The sequence below is a fragment of the Phyllostomus hastatus genome, unplaced genomic scaffold (assembly GCF_019186645.2).
Source record: "Phyllostomus hastatus isolate PE091 unplaced genomic scaffold, TTU_PhHast_1.1 phas_scaffold_216, whole genome shotgun sequence".
NCBI lineage: Eukaryota > Metazoa > Chordata > Mammalia > Chiroptera > Phyllostomidae > Phyllostomus > Phyllostomus hastatus.
This window is the reverse complement of record NW_025334018.1, coordinates 5,315,496-5,334,990: the sequence shown is the minus strand read 5'-3', so window position 1 is coordinate 5,334,990 and position 19,495 is coordinate 5,315,496. Positions and strand designations below refer to the sequence as shown.

Below are 19,495 nucleotides of genomic sequence, written 5' to 3'. Positions count from 1 at the left end.
CTCTATCCTCACAACTTAGTTTTATAGAACGAAGGCCAGAAGACAGTAATATACATCCTTGCTATGAGCACAAATCACTGTAGGGAGAGCAATTCTAGTAATATCTGAGCTTCACAAAAAAATGAAATCCTAGATGTCAGATATCTTGTTTTGCTGTCGGTTTCTTAACCTGCACCTACAGATTTCTTAAGGCTTTTAAATGGTAATCTCCCATATGTAGATTCTGAATATTATAATGTTCTCATTTTCTCAAACCTCTAGTAACCAACCTATAGCAATTGTACCACTGAAACCACAGAAGGGAATCTCCTTATATACAATGCAAAAGTAATTAGAAAAAAGTAAGTTTTTATTTTTTATTTTAATTTTAAAAGGTAGTTTAGTTTTATAAATAGGGTACATGCAGAATGAGACCACTTGGGACTTATTTTTTTCATTAGTCTCATCCACAATGTCATATATCTTTGTGGTTTATTCTGTGATATATAACACTTTATTGTTTTGCTTCCTAAAAATCTGTTCTTCCACTGACAGGCATTTGGGTTGTTTCTGTGTTTTAAGTCTTCTGGGCATTTGCATACAAGCATCCTGATGTACATGTGTAAGAGATTCTCCTAGCTATATACCTAAGACTGGAACTCCACAATATTTAGTCTAAGAAGATAATGCTAACTGTAGTCTAAAGTAGTTGTATCAGTTTATATTCCTTTAAGTAATATTAAAAAGATCCTCTTAATTTTTGTCAGTGAAATGGGTATAAAAAAATTTCTCACTGTGGTCCTAATTTACATTTCCTTAATTACTACTGATGTTGATTATTACATCATGTATCTATTGTCCATGTGCCTCTTCTGTAAAAAACCTATTCATATGTTTTGCCTACTGTTATATTGAGTTTTTGTGCTTTGTTCATCGATTGTAGAGCTCTTCATATGTTCTCAATGTAATTTTTTCATTTGTGTGTATTGTGAATACCTCTTCCTAGGGTATAATTGTCTTCTCACTTTAGAGTACCTCAATTTCAAGAGTCCAATTTGTCAATATTTTTATGAGCAACGCCTTCTGTGTCTTAATTTTGCTATCCCCAGAATCTAAGAGGTATTCACCCATACTTTTTACTAAGAGGTTTTAAATTTTTGCCACTTAAGTCTTTAATCCATCTGAAATTGATTTTTCTATACAATATGAAGTAGAGTTCTATTGGTATTACTTTAAAGCCAAGAATTTTTTAAAATTTTTATTTGATTTTAGAAAGAGGGGAAGGGAGGGAGGGAGGAAGAAAGGAGAAGAAACATCAACCAGCTGCCTCCTGCAAGCCCCCAGCTGGGGACCTGGCTCACAATCCGAGCATGTGCCCTGATTAAGAATCGAACTGGCAGCCTTTTGATTTGCAGGCTGGTGGTCAATCCAGAGTCATACCAGCCAGGGCAAAAGCCAACAATATTTACAATCAAGTTTTACTTGAATTACCCAAAAATAAAAATATTCTGCTTTTATAGGGCAATCTGGGAACTTCTGGGTGGTTGGTAATTAACCTCTCACTGTAAACAACTAGAAAATTGGACACGCCCTGGCTGGCGTAGCTCAGTGGATTGAGTGCAGACTGTGAACCTAAGTGTCGCAGGTTCGATTCCCAGTCAGGGCACATGCCTGAGTTGCAGGCCACGGCCCCCAGCAACCGCACATTGATGTTTCTCTCTCTCTCACTTTCTCCCTCCCTTCCCTCTCTAAAATAAATAAATAAATAAATAAAATCTTTAAAAAAAGAAAAAGAAAATCGAACACAATACAAGAAGCAACTATTTTCAGACAACAGGGAGCAAAGAACTGTGATCCATGAGAAAAGAGACAAGATGAGCCCTATCATGACCTAGGCTTTCTACCTAGAAGTAACTCCTAAACTGTGACAGAGACAGGAGCCCCAAATCAGAGTTCAGCAAGTTCAGCAACTTGAGGTGAGAAGGCCTCAACTGGAGTTCAGGAAGGCCAAAGCAGCTAGAATTTGCAGGACACAGTACAAAAGAGGAAGGAGCTAAAGACAAAGCACAAGAAACCTGCATAGAATTTCCCTGAACTTTGGCTAAATAACAATATGAAGACAGAACTATTAACAGGGTATACTGTAAAATAGATAATTCCTATTGTTCAAAAAGGGTCTAGAATCATTTGACGTCCCTCCAGCAAGAAGAGAGGCCTCCCTTGAGTCTGCATGGTATCCAGAAGAGAATTCAAAACGGCCATGCTTTAGGAGTGGGGCTAAATTACTTCTATAGTAAAAGCTACTTTAAACTCATTCTAAAAGAGCTTAAAAACACACCTCAAAAGGGTCAGAGTAATCTAAGTAACTTAGCTGCATGCCAGCAAAAAAACAAAATACAATAAACACTCTTCAAAGGAATATAACAAAACCTAACACCCAATAATAATAAATTCATAGTCTGTAATGTCCAATGAAAAAAAAAAAAGAAGCATAAAAATTTGACTTGCAACCAGGAGAAAAGTCAGTCAGTAGAAACAGACTCAGAAGTGCCAGACACAAGAGAATCAGCAGATAAGGACATTAAGCAGTGATCACAGGGTGCTTCTGCTTCTGTTTAGCACTTAGGAAGCTGCAAGAACAGCAATCCCACCCCAGACATAAGAGAGTTCCTGCTCACTTGCATGTCTTTTCCATGGGTCTGTTCTAACAAGAATGACTAGGGACAGGACAGGAGAGTAGAGATAGTCTCCGTCGGTAGTCTGGGCATAAGGGAGGTGACTGGCAATTGTTAGTGAACAGATACAATATATCATCCACTTCCCCTAGACCCTTCTCTTCTACTAAGCAAAAGCCTTAATACCTGGGGAATGAGCACTGAACCCTCTCATTCAGGGGGCAAATACAAAGATCTGGGTAAAGAGAAAAATACAAAGCTTCTGGGTAGAGAAAAAGTAACAGAAAATCAAAAGGAAAAAGTGGCCTTAAATGACAATTAGACCAAATGGATTTAACTGATATAATTAGAGCATTTCACCTCACAGCAGCAATAGAGTAGATGTTAGGCCACAAAACACATCTTAGTAAATTTAAGAAGACTGAAATCCCATTAACCATCTTCTCCAACAACACAATGGTATAAAACTAGAAATCAGTGACAAGAAAAATACTGAAAAACACACAAACACATGGAGGCTAAATAACATGTTACTAAGCAGTGAATGTGTTAATGATGAGATCGAGGAAGAAATGAAAAGATACCTTGAGATAAATAAGAATAAAGATATACCAACCCCAAACCTATGGGACACAGAGAAAGGAGTCCTAAGAGGGAAATTCACAACAGTACAGGCCTACCTCAAGAAACAAGAAAATCTCAAATAAACAATCTAACCTTACATTTAAAGAAACTAGAAAAATAAAACAAAACATACAAACAAAGCCCTAAGTCAGAAGAAAAAAAGGAAATAATAAAGATCACGGCAGAAATAAACACAGTAAGAGTCTTAAAAAACAATACACACAAAAAAATCAATGACCCTTGGCCAGATGGCTCAGTTTGTTGGAGTGTTGCTCTGTACACCAAAAGGTTGTGGGTTCAATTCCTGGTCGGGGTACATATGGGAGGAACCAACTGACGTTGCTGTGTCTCTGTCACAAGTCAGTAAACATATCCTTAAATGAGAATCAAAACAAAAAAACATAAAAACAATGAAACTAACAGCTGGTTCTTTGAAAAGATAAACAAGATTGATAAACCTTAAAACAGACTCATCAAGAAAAAAAGAGAGGACCCTAATAAAAAAAATCAGAAATGAAAGAAGAGAAGTGACAGACACCACAGAAATACAAAGGATTTTAAGAAATCCTTTGAAAACTATGAAATTTGAACTATGAAAACTATGAAAACTATGAAACTATGAACTTTGAATACTATGAAAAATTATATGCCAACAAATTGAACAATCTAGATGAATAAATTCCTAGAAACATACAATCTTTCAACTATGAATCAAGAAGAAACAAAAAATCTAAACAGACCAATTACTATCAACAAAACAAAACCAGCAATAAAAAAACTAACAAACAAAAGTCCTGGACCAGATGACTTCACAGGTGAATTTTATCAAACATTTAAAGAATTAACACCTATCCTTAAAGAATTCCAAAAAATTCAAGAGAAGAGAAAGCTCCTAAGCTCATTTTACGAGGCCACAATTTTTCAATTCCAAAACCAGACAAAGAAAATTAAAAGCCAATATCCCTGATGAACAAAGATATAAAAATCCTCAACAAAATATTAACATGCACAATTAAGTAATGCATTAAAAAGATTATACACCATGATCAAGTGAGATTTCTTCCTGGAATCCAATGTTGGTTTAAGATCCACAAACCAATAATGTGACTTACCACATAAACAAAATAAAGGATAAAAAATCATATGATCATATCAAGAGATCAAGAAAAAACATTTGATAAAATCCAACATTCATTTATGATAAAAATTCTCAGCAAAGTAGGAATGGAGAAAATATACCTCAACATAATAAAGGCCATGTATGACACACAGCTGACATGCTCAACAAGAGAAAAACTAAAAGCATTTTCCTTAAGATCAAGAACAAGACAGTGTTGTCCACTTTTACTACTTTTACTGAACATAGTTTTGGAAGTCCTAGCCACAGCATCCAGACATAAATAAATAAATAAATAAATAAATGGCATCCAAATTGGAAAGGAGGAAATAAAACTGTCATTAGTTGTAGATGACATATTATATACAGAGAACCCTAAGGAGTCTACCAAAAAGCTACTAAAAATGATAATTGAATTCAGTAAAGTAACAGGATACAAAATTAGTATTTAGAAATCAGTTGCATTTTTAAAAACCAATGAATCACAAAGAGAAATTAAGAAAATAATCCCATTTAGAACTGCATCAAAAATAAAAAATACAATACCTAGGAATAAATTTAACCAAAAAGGTAAAACACCTGAACTTGAAAAACTGTAAGACACTAAAGAAACTGAAATAGATACAAATAAATGGAAGCATATACTATGCTCATGCATAGAAAGAGCTAACATCATTAAAATGTCTATACTACACAAAGCAATCTATAGATTCAATGCAATCCCTATCAAAATACCAATGCTATTTTTCACAAAACTAGAACAAATAGTCCAAAAATTTATGTGGAACCACAATACACCCCCAACAGTCACAGCAATCTTGAGAAAGAACAAAGTTGGAGGTAGCATATTATTTGATATCACACTATACTACAAGGCTATAGTAATCAAAACAGCATGTTAGTGGCATGAAAACAGACACACACATCCATGAAACAAAATAGCATAGAAATAAAACAACACCCATTATGGTCAATTTATATAGGACAAAAGATGCAAGAACATAAAATTGGGGGGGAAGGTGTTGAGAAAATGGACAGATATATGCAAAAAGAAACTTATACCACCTCTTTACACCATATATAAGAATAAACCCGAAATAACTTAATTTAATTAACTTAACTTAATTTAATGCTTAAATGTAAGACCCAAAACCATAAAACTCCTAGAAGAAAACATAGGCAGTAAGCTTTCTGACATTTCCCTTAGCAATATTTTTACTGACATATATCCTCAGGCAAGGGAAACAAAAGAAAAAATAAACAAATGGGACATCGACCAAAATAATATTTGACAGCAAGGAAACCATTAACAAAATGAAAAGAGAACCTACTGAATGCCAGATGATAGATATTCATTAATGATACCTTTGATAAGGGGTTAATACCCAAAATTTATAAAGAACTCATACTACTCAACACCAAAAAAAACCCAAACAATCTAATTAAAAAATGGGCATAGGACCTGAATAGACACTCTACCCTCCCAAGAGGACATACAGATAGCCAATAGATATCTGAAAAGATGCTCAATAACACTAATCATCAGAGAAATGCAAATTAAATCCACAATGAGATATCACCTTATGACTGTCAGAATAGCCATCATTAAAATCAACAAGAAGTGTTAGTAAGGATGTGGAGAAGAGGACCCTCCTATACCATTGGTGGGATTGTAAATGGGTAGAGCCACTATGGAAAACAACATGGAAGTTCCTCACAAATAAAAAATAGAGCAACCTTATGTAACCCAATGATATTACTTCTGGGTATATAGCCAAAGAAATTCAAAACACTAATTTTGAAAGATATATACACCTCTATGTTCATTTCAGCATTAGTTACAATAGTTAAGATATGGAAGCAACCCAAGTGCCCATCTACAGATGAGTGGATAAAGAAGATGTGGTATATATGTACAAAGGAGTATTATTTGACCATAAAAAAGAACAAAATATCACCATTTGGAGCAATATGAATGGACCTAGAGGGTATTATGCTAAATAAAATAAGTCAGACAAGAGAAAGAACATATGCCATATGATTTCACTTATATGAGAAAAATTAAGAACAAAATAGAAACAGACTCATAGATTCAGAGGACAAAGTGAGGGGTAGCAGATGGAAGGGGAGTAGGGAAGCTGGGTGAAAAAGATGAAGGGATTAAGAAATATAAATGGCATTTGTCAAGATGGTGGCATAGGTAAACACAGCTCGCCTCCTCACACAACTACATCAAAAACCACAACTTAAAACAACCATCACTTAGAACCATCAGAAATCAAGTTGAATGGAAGTCTGACGACTACGGAACTGAAGAAACCACATCCATCAGGACTGGTGGAGGGACAAAGACATGGAATGGGCTGGTCTGACATCCAAAATGGTAGATTAAACTTCAGGAGGGGCATTTCAGGAGTGAGGAGTCCCAGCCCCATGCAAGAACCCCAGCCCAGTGTTCCAGTGCCAAAAAGGTAAGACCCCACAACTTCTGGCTGCAAAAACCAGCAGGGATTGAGTTGGTAGAAGAAACTTCTAAATCCCAAGCAGTTCCTCTTAAAAAACCCACACACAAACTTACTCAGACTCACTCCCTCTGAGCTCGAGTAACAGAGAGGCAGCTTGAAAGGCACCAGTGGCAGTCAGGGAGTGTCTGGCATCAAGGTGACATCTCTCTCCCAGACAGAAAGATGGGCAGAAGCTATTGTTCCTTTTCTGAACCCTCCCCCGACAGAGCTGGCCACTGAGGGTCATATCTGAGAATCCACCAAACTGGCTAACATTATTTGCCTTGCCCTGGAGATGCCCTGAGACTCTGGCTCACCCAAGCTGTTAACAGTGGCTTACAGTGGCTTTTCCATATGAATGGTTGGTCTTCACACATGCTTCACAACTTCCCAAATCCTATCAAACAAGCAACAGCCAGCCTCAGTAAGCCCCCAGGCCATGACCCTTTGCTAAATGGTCCCATGAACGGAACTAGCAGCAGCCAGCCTAGATTCACAGCTTGGCTTTGACTACGAATTTTCCAAACTCAGCACAAGTAATAGCCAACTCAGGTTGCTTTACAGCTCATGCAGGGTGGTCCCAGGCAAAACACAGGTAGGGGACTGACCTTGGCATGCACCACCTGGGAAACCCCAGAGCCTGCGCACCCAGGGGATAGCTACAGACCACGTTGTAGCACACTATGGTGCCCCTGCACAGCTGATCCTCCACAGAGAATGGAGGTTAGTGGTCAGAGGACACAGCCAGTCCTTGCAGCTGACTGGCCTGGTTAAACCCCTCCATTTGACCTGCCAACAGCAATCAAGGCTCAACACGAAGGGTGTACTTCAAGTAACAGCTGGGTGATAGGGGAGGCTCTGCCAGTGGACCCTACAGAATACCTACTATATTAGGACATGCTGCTAATACAGGGAGTCATAGCAGCTCTACCTAACACATAGAAACAAACACAAGGAGTCTGCCAAAATGAGGAGACAAAGAAACATGAAACCCAAAAGAAAGAACAGGTCAAAACTACAGAAAAAACCCTAAACAAAATGGGAAGAAAAGCAATCTATCAGATGCAGACTTCAAAACACTGGTTATAAGGAGGCTCAAGAAACTTAGTGATAATCTCAATAGTATAAAAAAGATTCAGTCGGAAGTGAAGGATTCACTAATTGAAATAAAGAACAATTTACAGAGAAACAGTAGAGTGGATGACACAGAGAATCAAATCAATGATTTGGAACATAAAGAAGCAAAAACCTACCAATCAGAGCAACAAAAAGAAAAAAGAATCCCAAAAAATGATGATAGTGCAAGCAGCCTCTGGGACAACTTTAAGAGGTCCAACATTTGAATTATAGGGGTGCCATAAGAAGAGAAAGAGCAAGAAATTGGAAATCTTTTTGAATAATGAAAGAAAACCTCCCTAATTTGGAGAAGGAAATAGACATGCAAGTCCAGGAAGCACAGAGATTCCCAAACAAGATGGATGCAAAGAAGCCCACTCTAAGACACATCATAATTAAAATGCCAAAGGTTAAAAATAAAGAGAGAATCTTAAAAGCAGCAAGAGAAAAGCAGTTAGTGACCTACAGGGGAGTTCCCATAAGACCGTCAGCTAATGTCTGAAAAGAAACTTTGCAGCTTAGGAGGGATGAGCAAGAAATATTCAAAATCATCAAAAATAGGGACCTATAACCAAGACTGCTCTATCCAACAAAGATAGCATTTAGAATGGAAGGGCAGATAAAGTGCTTCCCAGACAAGAAAAAGACTGGAGGGGCTCATCATCACCAATTCATTATTATATGAAATGTTAAAGGGACTTGTTTAAGAAAAAGATCAAAACTATGAACAATAAAGTGGCAATAAATACATATCTATAACAACTGAATCTAAAAAACAAACTAACCAATAAAAACAGAGACAGAATCATGGATCTGGAGAGCATTCTGATGGCTGCCAGATGGGAGGGGGGTATGGTGGAATAGGTGAACAGGTGAGGGGTTTAAGGAGTACAAAGAAATAGTTACAGAATAGCCACAGGGATGTAAGTACAGCACAGGAAATGGAGTAGCCAAAGAACTTACGTGCATGACTCATGGACATGAACAATGTGGGGAGATTGCCTGAGGGAGCTGGTGGTGCTGGGTGGGGCAGGCAAAGGGGGAAAAATTGGGACAACTGTAACAGCATAAATAATAAAATATAACTTAAAAACCAATGGGTAGTTGTAAAATAGTCACAGGGATTAAAGTATAGCATACAGATATGGTCAATAATGTTGTAATAATTATTTATGGTGATAGGTGGATACTAGAATTACTGGGGAAATCACTAGATAAATTATTTAGTTATCTAACTACTATGTTGTATACCTGAGACTAATATAAAATAATAGTGGATGCCAACTGTAATTTAAAAATAATTTTGGGGGGTCAAGATATGAGTAAAAGCAAAACCTCCTACTCCTGGGGAGAGTCTAGAAAGCACAGGGTAAGGGGAAAGTGAATTTATAGCTGTTCATATAGAAAATAACACAATAATTGATAGGTAATAACACAAGAATAAACTCTGTGTTTTGTGTACTCATAATTGTAAACTTACTTTTGCTCCGCTCTGTGTCTTAGGCCCAGGTTCCTATCCTGATCCTGTAGCAAAGAAATGCTATAGCCTGGGGACAGACAAGAAACTCTTTCTCAAGACTAACCAAAGATAAAGGGCTGACTGGCAGTGATAAGGAGAAACGTACAGAAAACTAAGAAAGCCTCACCCTATGACACAAGAACACAGGCCCTGCCTAAGACTTAGTCTGAATCAGGAAACAGAACCAATCTTCCTCTATACAAATCTAGCCCAAGTAAATCTAACCCAAGTAAAAAGCAAGAGCAGTCTACTAGTGGGGTAGGGGCCAGAGTGTGGAGAGAGAACTTTTCTAGGGTTCAGGCATGCAGGGTGGCTAAAAGCTGAGAGGGAGGGGAGAACAGATCACTAAGAAAACCCCTCCAACCCCAAGTACAATACAAGGTAGCCTACTGTTAGAAGGATTTAAAGCCTATGGCACGATAAAGGTATTGATCACCCCTGGCTGGTGTGACTCAGTGGATTGAGTGCCAGCCTGCAAACCAAAGGATCGCGGACTTTATTCCTAGTCAGGGCACATGCCTGGGTTGTGGGCCAGGTCCCTAGTTGGGGTCATGTGCGAGGAAACCAGTCGATGTACCTCTCACACATCAAAGTTTCTCTCCCTTTCTTTCTCCTTCCGTTCCCATCTCTCTAAAAATTAAATAAATAAAATCTTAAAAAAAAAAAAAGAAAGAAAGCTGAAGTGGCTGTATGTTAATATCAGACAAAGACTTCAAAACAAAGAATATTACAAGGGATAAAGAGATATTTCATAATGTTAAAGGAGGTAATTCATCAAGAAGTAATAGCTTTCTTATACATAAAGAAAAACTGATAGAACCAAAGATTTTATTCAAGTTTTATTGTAGAAACTCCCTATAGACTAACCTTCCCAGTGATAACAATGACAAGGTCTGGACAAAATAAAACCAATTAATTACCAATTAAGGATTCTAACAGTAAACTAAAAGCAAGAAGATGGAGAGGGGATTCAAAACATGGAGCATTCCAGGAGTCTCCTGCTTTTAAGGGGTTTTGCCCTGCTAGTGAGCATCAGTCACAAAGTAGCCTAACTTAGGCAACAAAAACTCTGATAGAAACTTGACATCTTTCTGGCTAGAGGAAAACAGGAAGGATTCTGGGGAATCATGGTTGCCACCAGAATGAGTGGAGAACTCAAGAGGAAAGAGAACCAAAGAAGAGAATTCGTTAATTATGTGAATTACCATGCATCTTGGGCTGCTCCCTCCCTGAATGATATATACACAGGACAGTCTCAAAGTAGCACAGCAAAGGCTGAAAGAAGTGAACTGAGACTTGAAGGTGGAACAGCTTACAGTTAATTGCCAGACAAAACTAAAACATCAACATTCTTCACAGGACTATCACAGAACCCAGAATCTATCTATGCACTATAACATTCACAATATCCAGGATACCATTCAAAATTACTCATTATACAAAGAACCAGGAAGATACTCCCCCTTTTCATGGGAAAAGACACTAAACAAAGGTCAATCTCAAAAAGATGTAAATACTGAAATGTTCAGACATACAATCAATGGAACAGAATAGAGTACAAAAATAAAAGCACATATATATGTTCAACTGATTTTCAACAGTGATGACAAGGTATTTCAATGGGGAAAGGATATTCTTTTCAATGTAAGCTGCTGAAACAACTAAATGTCCACATTGGGAAAAAAAAACCTCAACCCTTATATCATATGATATACAGATATTAACTCAAAATGGATCACAAATCTAAACATAACAGTGAAAAATACAATGCAGCCACTTTGGAAAAGCATCTACCATTTTTTCAAAAGATTAAACATAAGATTTACTATATGACCCAGCAATTCTACTCCTAAATATGTATTTGCAAAAATTAAAACATTATCCACACAAATACATCTACATATAAGCTCATAGTACCATTATTCCTAATAGCCAAAAAGCAGACAACCCAAAAGCTCATCTCGAATTCTGGGTGATATGTTCCAGTCACTGAAGGACAGATAAATCACATGTGGTGTACCAATACAATGGAAGGTTATTTGGCTGAAACAAGCTACAACGTGGCTAAACCTTGAAAACACATATGATTTCATCTATATGAAATGTCCATGAGAGGCAAATCTATAGAGAAAGAAAGCAGATGAGCAAGTTACCTAGGGCTGGTAGGAGCAGGATGTATGGAGGATAATGGCTAAATGGTACGGAGTTTCTTTCTGAGATGATAAAATGTTCTAAAATTGACTGTGGTAATGGTCACACAACTCTGTGAACATACTAAGAACCATCGAACTGTACAATTAAAATGGGCAGATTTATGGCATGTGATTCATATCTCAATAAAGTTATTACAAAAACAGAGAGCTAAAACTATAAAACCTCTACAAGAAAACAAAAGATTTGTTCCCTTGGGTTAGACACATTTCTTAGAACACAAAAAGCATTATCCATAAATGAAAAAAACTTACCAAGTGGACAAACTGACAAAATTTAAAACCTGTGTTCTTTGAAAGACACTGTTAAAAATAAAATTAAAAGGCAAGCCACAGACTGAAATATTTTACAAATCATCTACCTAATAAAAGGCTTAAATCTAAAATACATGAAGAACTTTTACAAGGAAATATTAAGACAAACAACTCCACTTTTCAATTGGGCAAAACAGCTGAACAGATACTTCATCACAGGAGATACAAGAATGGCTATAAAGCACATGAAAATAAACTCATCATCATGAGTCACTAGGCAAAAGCAAATTAAAACCAGAGTGAGATACTCACTAGAATGGCTAAAATTTTTTTTTTAAATGAAAATACCAAGTGTTCAAGAAGTTATGGAGCAACTGGAACTCTCCCCTGCAGATGAGAATACAAAAATGGTACAGCTTCTTTGGAAAACTGACAATTTCTTATAAGTTCAATCTACACTTACCACATGACCTTGCAATTCTATTTCTAGGTATGTATGTTCTCAAGAGAAATAAAAACCGTATGTTTACATAAATACTTGTACGTTAATGTTATTTTATGGATGCTTTAGTTATAATAGCCCCAAACCGGAAGCAACCCAAACATATATCAAATGCATGGATCAATTATAGTATATCCATCCAATGGAATACTATCAGCAATTAAAAAGAAATAAACTATTAATACATACAACGACATGAATTAATCTTAAAAGGACTACACTAAGTGAACAAAGCCAGACACAAAAGACTTCATATGGTCATTTATTTGACATTCCAGAAAAGGCAAAATATGATGACAGAAAGGTGATCGTGGCTGACAGGAGTGGTGGTAGGTGGAGAGGACTTGCTGCAAAGGGACATGAGGAGACTTTCTGGGGTAATGAAACTGTCCTAGAACTATGTACATTTATCAAAACTCATGAAACTTGACATTTAACATGGGTTAATGTTAATGCAGGCAAATTATGCCCCATAAAGTTGATTTTATAAAAAATTAATAATTTCATTCCTTTTCTGAAGTCTACAGTGATTCCCAAAGTCTTAGGTAATTTCCTCAAGGGTCTTAACATCCCATCTGCTCTATCTTAGGACCTGGCCTTGATTTCTACTTATTACATGCCTTATGATTCAAACTATAACATCTCTGAAACACAAAACTCTAAATTTTGTGTGTATGTTTCTGAGTATCTGCACGTCAGGCTAACACAAAACCTATGTGCTATTCATCTCCAGCTAAATTACAGATACAATCAAACGTTATTTGATCCTTCAGGAACTTTCTGGCTTCCTTGCTTGCTTTTCTCATCTCCCCACTAAAAAAAAAAAATTACCATAAATATGTAGTGGCTCATTCCTATATAGGGCACAAATATCAGCGTCAGAGACTACAACTTTAATCAGCAGGTCAGCTTTAAACACAGGTAGTCTGTTTGCCAATATCAATCAGAACTCATTGCATTTTTTACAAAGGCAAATAAAGCATAATGCAACCAAGAGAAAAATTAGACAGACTGGACTACCAGTGGCAATTAAGTTTTGAAGAACAAAGACATTCAGAAAAAGGGCTGGCACATATCACCCAGAATTTGAGGTGGGCTCTTCTGTATCTACAACAGCAACAGAGTGGAAATGGATAAAACAGTTCACATGAATTGCACTTAAAATATAATTAGGATCTTGGGGAAAACCAGAGTTAGAGTTAATCATTCACACAGGTATCTCCAAAGAAAATGAACAAGGTGTGGAGAGGACAATAGGGCATTTGTAAGTTCTGAAGTGGACAAACTGTATATTACATGTTTCAGAAGACACCACCTTTTGAAAATAACCTTACTCTATAGCTTTATAGAGTCAACAGTGAGAGATATAGCAACCAATAAAAGAACAAACAAAACTTAAAACCATCTGGAATAATATGGAATTATGCTTAAGTTGAATAGAACTCTTCATTACTGCAGCTCACCCCCTGCAATAAATCAGGTTCAGTGTCTTTTATTTATGTGTAAACCCATCTTTCTGGTAGGCAAACTGATCTATGTTGTACTCATTTATTCTGGTGCTCTATTATATATCATAAATGATAATAGTGGAGGAAAAAAAGCTAGATGTTTGAGGGTCAAATTGGGCTGACACTCACCACAAACTTCTCACCATTCTGCTCCACATGTTTGTATGTGGGGACCGATATGGGCACTGCTTGCTTTTCTGTGTAATCATAAAATGATTGTCCCAACGAGTCGTCACTGGGATCTAGGTTATCTGCCTCATGAGGAGGTACAGATAACACAGTCAAGATCAATTCCTTCTCTCCTGCTCGGATCAGGTCCACCACCTGCTTGTGTGTCGCCCCCTCAACATTCACGCCGTTCCTAAGGGGAAAAAGGGAAAAAGACAATCCCATAAACCAGAAGGGTCCAAACACCTTGTATTTCCACCCTCCTGCCCCAACTCCAGTGTTATGTAGAATGAACCATAAAATCAAAAGATTAATCTGGTTCCAGAAGAGCTGCTTATGTTCTTAAACATCACATAAAAAAGTGTTTATGAACTTATCGCGGGGGGTGGGGGGGGATGGAAACAGGTGAGAGGACCCACCCTTCCTCTATGCTAGAATCCCACACACAGCTTCAAGAAAACAGAGGAAGGAGGGTGAAGCTGAGGAGGAAACAAAGCTTTTAAGCCGAATATCAATTCCCTTATCCCAAATAATCATGTGTATGATGCAAAGTGGTTTTTAATAATCCTGCCATTTGAACTGTACTTTGTCCTTTTTAAATGTCCTGGAGATTTAAAAAAAGACTCTGTCAAAACAAATTTTCCACAAAATGCATTCCCTTAATTTGTAAAGACTCAAAAAATATGACTTAAGATAATTCTTTTAGATTTATATCTGATTTCTCACATATCTTCACATTAGTCAATTTAATTTTCCTTTATGACAAGTTGCATTATGTTGAGGCTTAATTGGTATATATTTTCATACACACTAGTTTCTTCTATCAATCAGTTTTTTTAAAGGCAAGGAGATAACCTCTGTAAAATTTCATTATCTGACCCAACTTTCTTTGTTCTCCAAATCACTTTTATTAATCTTTTAGAATTCTGTTTTTTGCTCTGTGCTATCTCACATAAAGCCCTGTGTTTTTAGTTTACACTAAAAAATACACATTAAGGCTAATAGTAAATCAACCTACTTATTCTCCTTTCTGTTTCATTGTGTATAAAAGGCTGAAACTAGGAAAAGTATGAGGTTTGAAAGAACAATAATTTTGTCAAGAAAGATGCTGAGTCTAACAAAACTCACTCAGTAAACCCAACTACCTTCCCAGAATGCTGACCCAGCTTGCTGCCTCAGCAAAAATGATTAGTCAGCTAGCTGACCCAGAGGTTCCCTCCACGGCTGTCCCAAGAGAGTTTAGAAATACATACCTGGCCTTTAGTCAATTTGATAAAATCTTTTCTATTCTTTAAACTCTTTTTCACTCCTGTTCCAAACCATTAGAGTACTTCCTTCCTCAAAATGATGCTAAGTTTAGTAATAAGTCTTCTACAAACTTTTCAATCACTGGAATTGTCTCAGTCAGAGTCTGGTATCTGGAACATCCATTTAGATAAACAGAACAGGCAAGAAATTCCCCAGCTAGCTCCCTTCCTTATTTTGGGTTTAACAATCTAGCTGTTAAATTCAGCACTGTTGACATTTCACAACCTAAGTAACTAGTACACACACTTACATCAGTAATTTTACAACTGGTTAGCTCTAGAAGAAAATAAAAGAGCTCCTTCCAGTGATGGAAACTGGGGCTTTCAAAATTTGGATCAGATCAGACTAGTGACCAAGTAAAAATGGTGAACTCTGATCACAGAGCAGGATAATTAAAAAAGGGAAAAAAGAGGCTTTGGAGATACGTTTACATAGGTCCAAATCCTGACTCTGCCTTTTAATGAGAATCAGTCTTAATCAAGCTATTTAACCATTTTTTAGTGTTGCTTTCCACATATGTAAAATGGGGACAACAGTAAGTCACTAGCAAGGTTGTTGTGAGGATTAACGTAAAATAAAACCTAACTTGCCTGAACACTCACATCAGAAGGTACAAAAAGGAAAGAAGTACTATGTATCACCAGCTCATTATGAAGACATTTTAGATCAAGGGTGGAAACCTAAAGTTGGGATCGTCAAAAGATTTCATCTAATTCTTTGGCCTTGGTAGTAGTTCTGATAAAATGTTTTGCTAGTGGAAGAAATAAAATTGAAAAAGCAAAAGTTGGAAATCATCACAGAGAATTTCATCTATCCCTAGGAATCTTATCAAGCTCACAATGCTCTTGTTAATTTTTTTTTTTTAAACAAAGTGGGAACACTAACACTTTGAGATGGAACTTTGAGATGTATTTTATGTTAATACAATTTTATGAGATGCATATTTATAAAAAAAAAGTTTAAGAACTGATGCTCAAATCTTATTTTTAGGCTCCCTTATTTTTTTTCTATTAAAAGACTTTTAATCTGGGCTACTCTATTGATAGGGTTGGACGTCAGTGAACACCTACAAAATCTGTATGTAAAATTGCACTTCTATGCACAGATGTATTTTTTCCCTGGGGAGAGGATCACAGTTTTCATCATCTTCAAAAAGGAACATGTAATCTCCAGGAAGGTTAAGAACTACTGCTTCCAATGCACCTCCACTCATTCAGTTTTCAAATTAGAATACATGACTCCTTGGGTCACTCCCAGAAAAAAGCCCCAAAAATCATCAGAGAAACTTAAGCGAAGCTTACTCCAAGAGCAGCCAGGGAGTAAGGGAGCTTATTTAGGTTTCACTTCTGTATTAGGAAGACCAAGCTTCAAATTGGCTATCATTCCTAAAACCTCTTTAAAAAAAAAAAAAAAAGACAGGAGAACTACCACTGTCACATTCTAAACTTCTAAACACACTTGCTAGTATTTAGTTGATTCAACTACAGAAGGAATGCTTTACATTCCACGATTTAATATACAAAGCTGGAAATTCCTTCATTCTTCAGAGAACAAAATGAAGTCAGTAAAAATCCCCAAGAATTAAGAGGCCTTTACAGTCATGAAAATGTTTATATGATTGCCCCCTTTTTCCACAAGAATGCTACTATACCAGGCTCAAACCTAATATGGCCCAATTTGGACAATTCTGAAGACATAAGTGAAAGCAAACTATCCAACAGATATTCTGCAGTAAAAGGAATTTTCAGCAGCACAGACTTACGGTTCAAAGCATGGATTCTGGAGTCAGAGAGATTTGGGTTTCAATACACATAAGACATTATTCAATCTCACTAAGCCTTGACTTCCTAACCTATAAAATAGGGCTAATAATATCTATAGCTATCAAAGTTGTGAGAACTAAGATACAATAAAGCTCTAGAGAACATGGTAACCACTCAATAAATAGTAATTTTCACATAACAGGATTTGTATCAGTTATGCAAGTAAGTTAGTGGTATTCAGGCCTCCTGATAATATCAACCACCAACTCCCCTTGCCTCTCTTCTGTCTTTGCAACATGATCTAGTTGGAATTCATTTGAAAATAAATCATTGAGCTCTCAACTAATGATAATGGGGATCATAAGATGACCACTGCACCAGAGAACCACCAAGTCCTATACCACACAAAAGTATCTATGGTCCAGTAAATTCTACCCATATAGGCTTCTTCCACAAGGAAAGGCAAGAGCTTAAACACACTATCAAAATTTTTTCAACAGATATATGATTAAATACAGCAAATGTTAATTACACAATAGGTGACAGGTATGCAAATATTCCTCGTGCAATTCCTTCAAGTTCCCTGTATATTTGAAATTTTTTATAATAAAATGTGGGGAAGAGGGAGGCTACCAAAAAACTCCAACAATTCAACAAAATTTTACTTACTTAGGCAACTAAGTGATACTCAATTTACTGTGTCTTTGGCACTGTAAAGATACATTGGACAATCTTAATAAAATTCTCCTAATTTTTTACATAAGACCAAAATTTGGCCCATTTGGAAAAGATTTTAGCTGGCTAATGGGAGTGACTTTTAAAGCAGACTTTTAGTCAACTAAATTTAGCCAGCTGAGGAAATTGCAAAGCCAATATAAACACTCCCAGAAGCAGGAAAAAGCTAAATTGTCAGGATCTATTTCTGTGTAGTGCTTGTAAACGAAGCTATACATAATGAAACTAGACATGGATGGAAACATGACAGAGCCAATCATCATATATATGTACCACAAGAAGGAGCCATGCTAGGTGGTAAGCAGAATATTATTTTGACACCCTATGACATTCAAGAAAGTAACTAGGGTAATTAGTCCCTCAGAAGCAGCCTGTAAAAAATAAACAATGCATTCCTATAACTGAAAACAGTAAGATATACCTTTCAATTTTATAGATTATGACATAGTGCTACATACCCACAAGAACAATTCAAATAGAAAAGAATGACAAAGCCAAGTTTTGCTAGGAGTGTTGAAGAACTGAATTCTCATACATTGCTGATAGAAGCATAAAGCAAAAACAACCCGGCAGTTTCTTACAATGTTAAACATACATTTACTATATGAACCCACAATTCCACTCCTAGGTATTTACCCCAGAAAAATTAAAAGATGACCATACAAACAACTGTAGTTGAATGTTCGGTGAAGCTTTAGTCATAATAGCCCCAAACTGAAAACAGCTAAATGTCTATCAACTAGAGGAGAACACTTAAACAAACTGGCATATTCATACAATGGAATATTACTCAGCAATAAAAAGGACCAAACTACCAACAACATGGATGAATCTCAAAAACACACTGAGCAAAATAAATGAGACCGAGCCCTGACCAATGTGGCTTGGTTGGTTGGATGCTATCCTGCGAAGAGAATGGACACCAGTTCAGATCCCCATTTGGGCACATGCCTGGGCTGCAGGTTGGGTAACTGGTTAGCGCACATTCAAGAGGCAACGGATCGATGTTTCTGTCCCTTTTTCTCCCTCCCTTCACTCTCTCTAAAAATAAAATCTTTTTTTTTTAAATGAGACAGAAAAAAGTCTGAATGGGTCTCTACTTCTGCCCAAATTCAAAACTCTACAATTAAAAAGTGTGCATTTAACTATATTTAAATTAAGGCTCAATGAAGTTGATTTAAAAGTAGACATTATTACATATCCTTATTTATAAATATAAACTAGTAGTCCATCAGCATGAACCATAACCCTTACTCTACTGTTAGATTACTCTTAATTTTCTTTTTGCTTTTATGAACAATGCTGTTATGATCCTAGGAGATGGATCCCTACACATTATCTGCAGCATGAAATTGTTCAACTGACAAAGCACGTCCTTTTTCTTTCACCTCCCATATCTTCATGACAAATAAACCTTTAATACTGGGGTGGCCAAAAAGCTCACTGTTTGGCTTTTTTTTTTTTTTTTTGGTTTGGCTTTTTTTTTTTTTCCCCAGTAAGTTGGCTCTAGTA

At 36.6% G+C, this 19,495-nt stretch overlaps 1 protein-coding gene across 1 annotated transcript in view; it reads right to left on the bottom strand.

The window, feature by feature from the left end:
- SNX27 (sorting nexin 27) overlaps window positions 1-19,495 on the bottom strand; it is an 85,188-nt gene that overhangs the window by 35,820 nt on the left and 29,873 nt on the right. Inside the window, exon 2 of the mRNA XM_045816647.1 lies at window positions 14,139-14,370. Coding sequence (XP_045672603.1) covers window positions 14,139-14,370 — 232 coding nt within the window. The remainder of the gene's footprint in view (window positions 1-14,138; window positions 14,371-19,495) is intronic.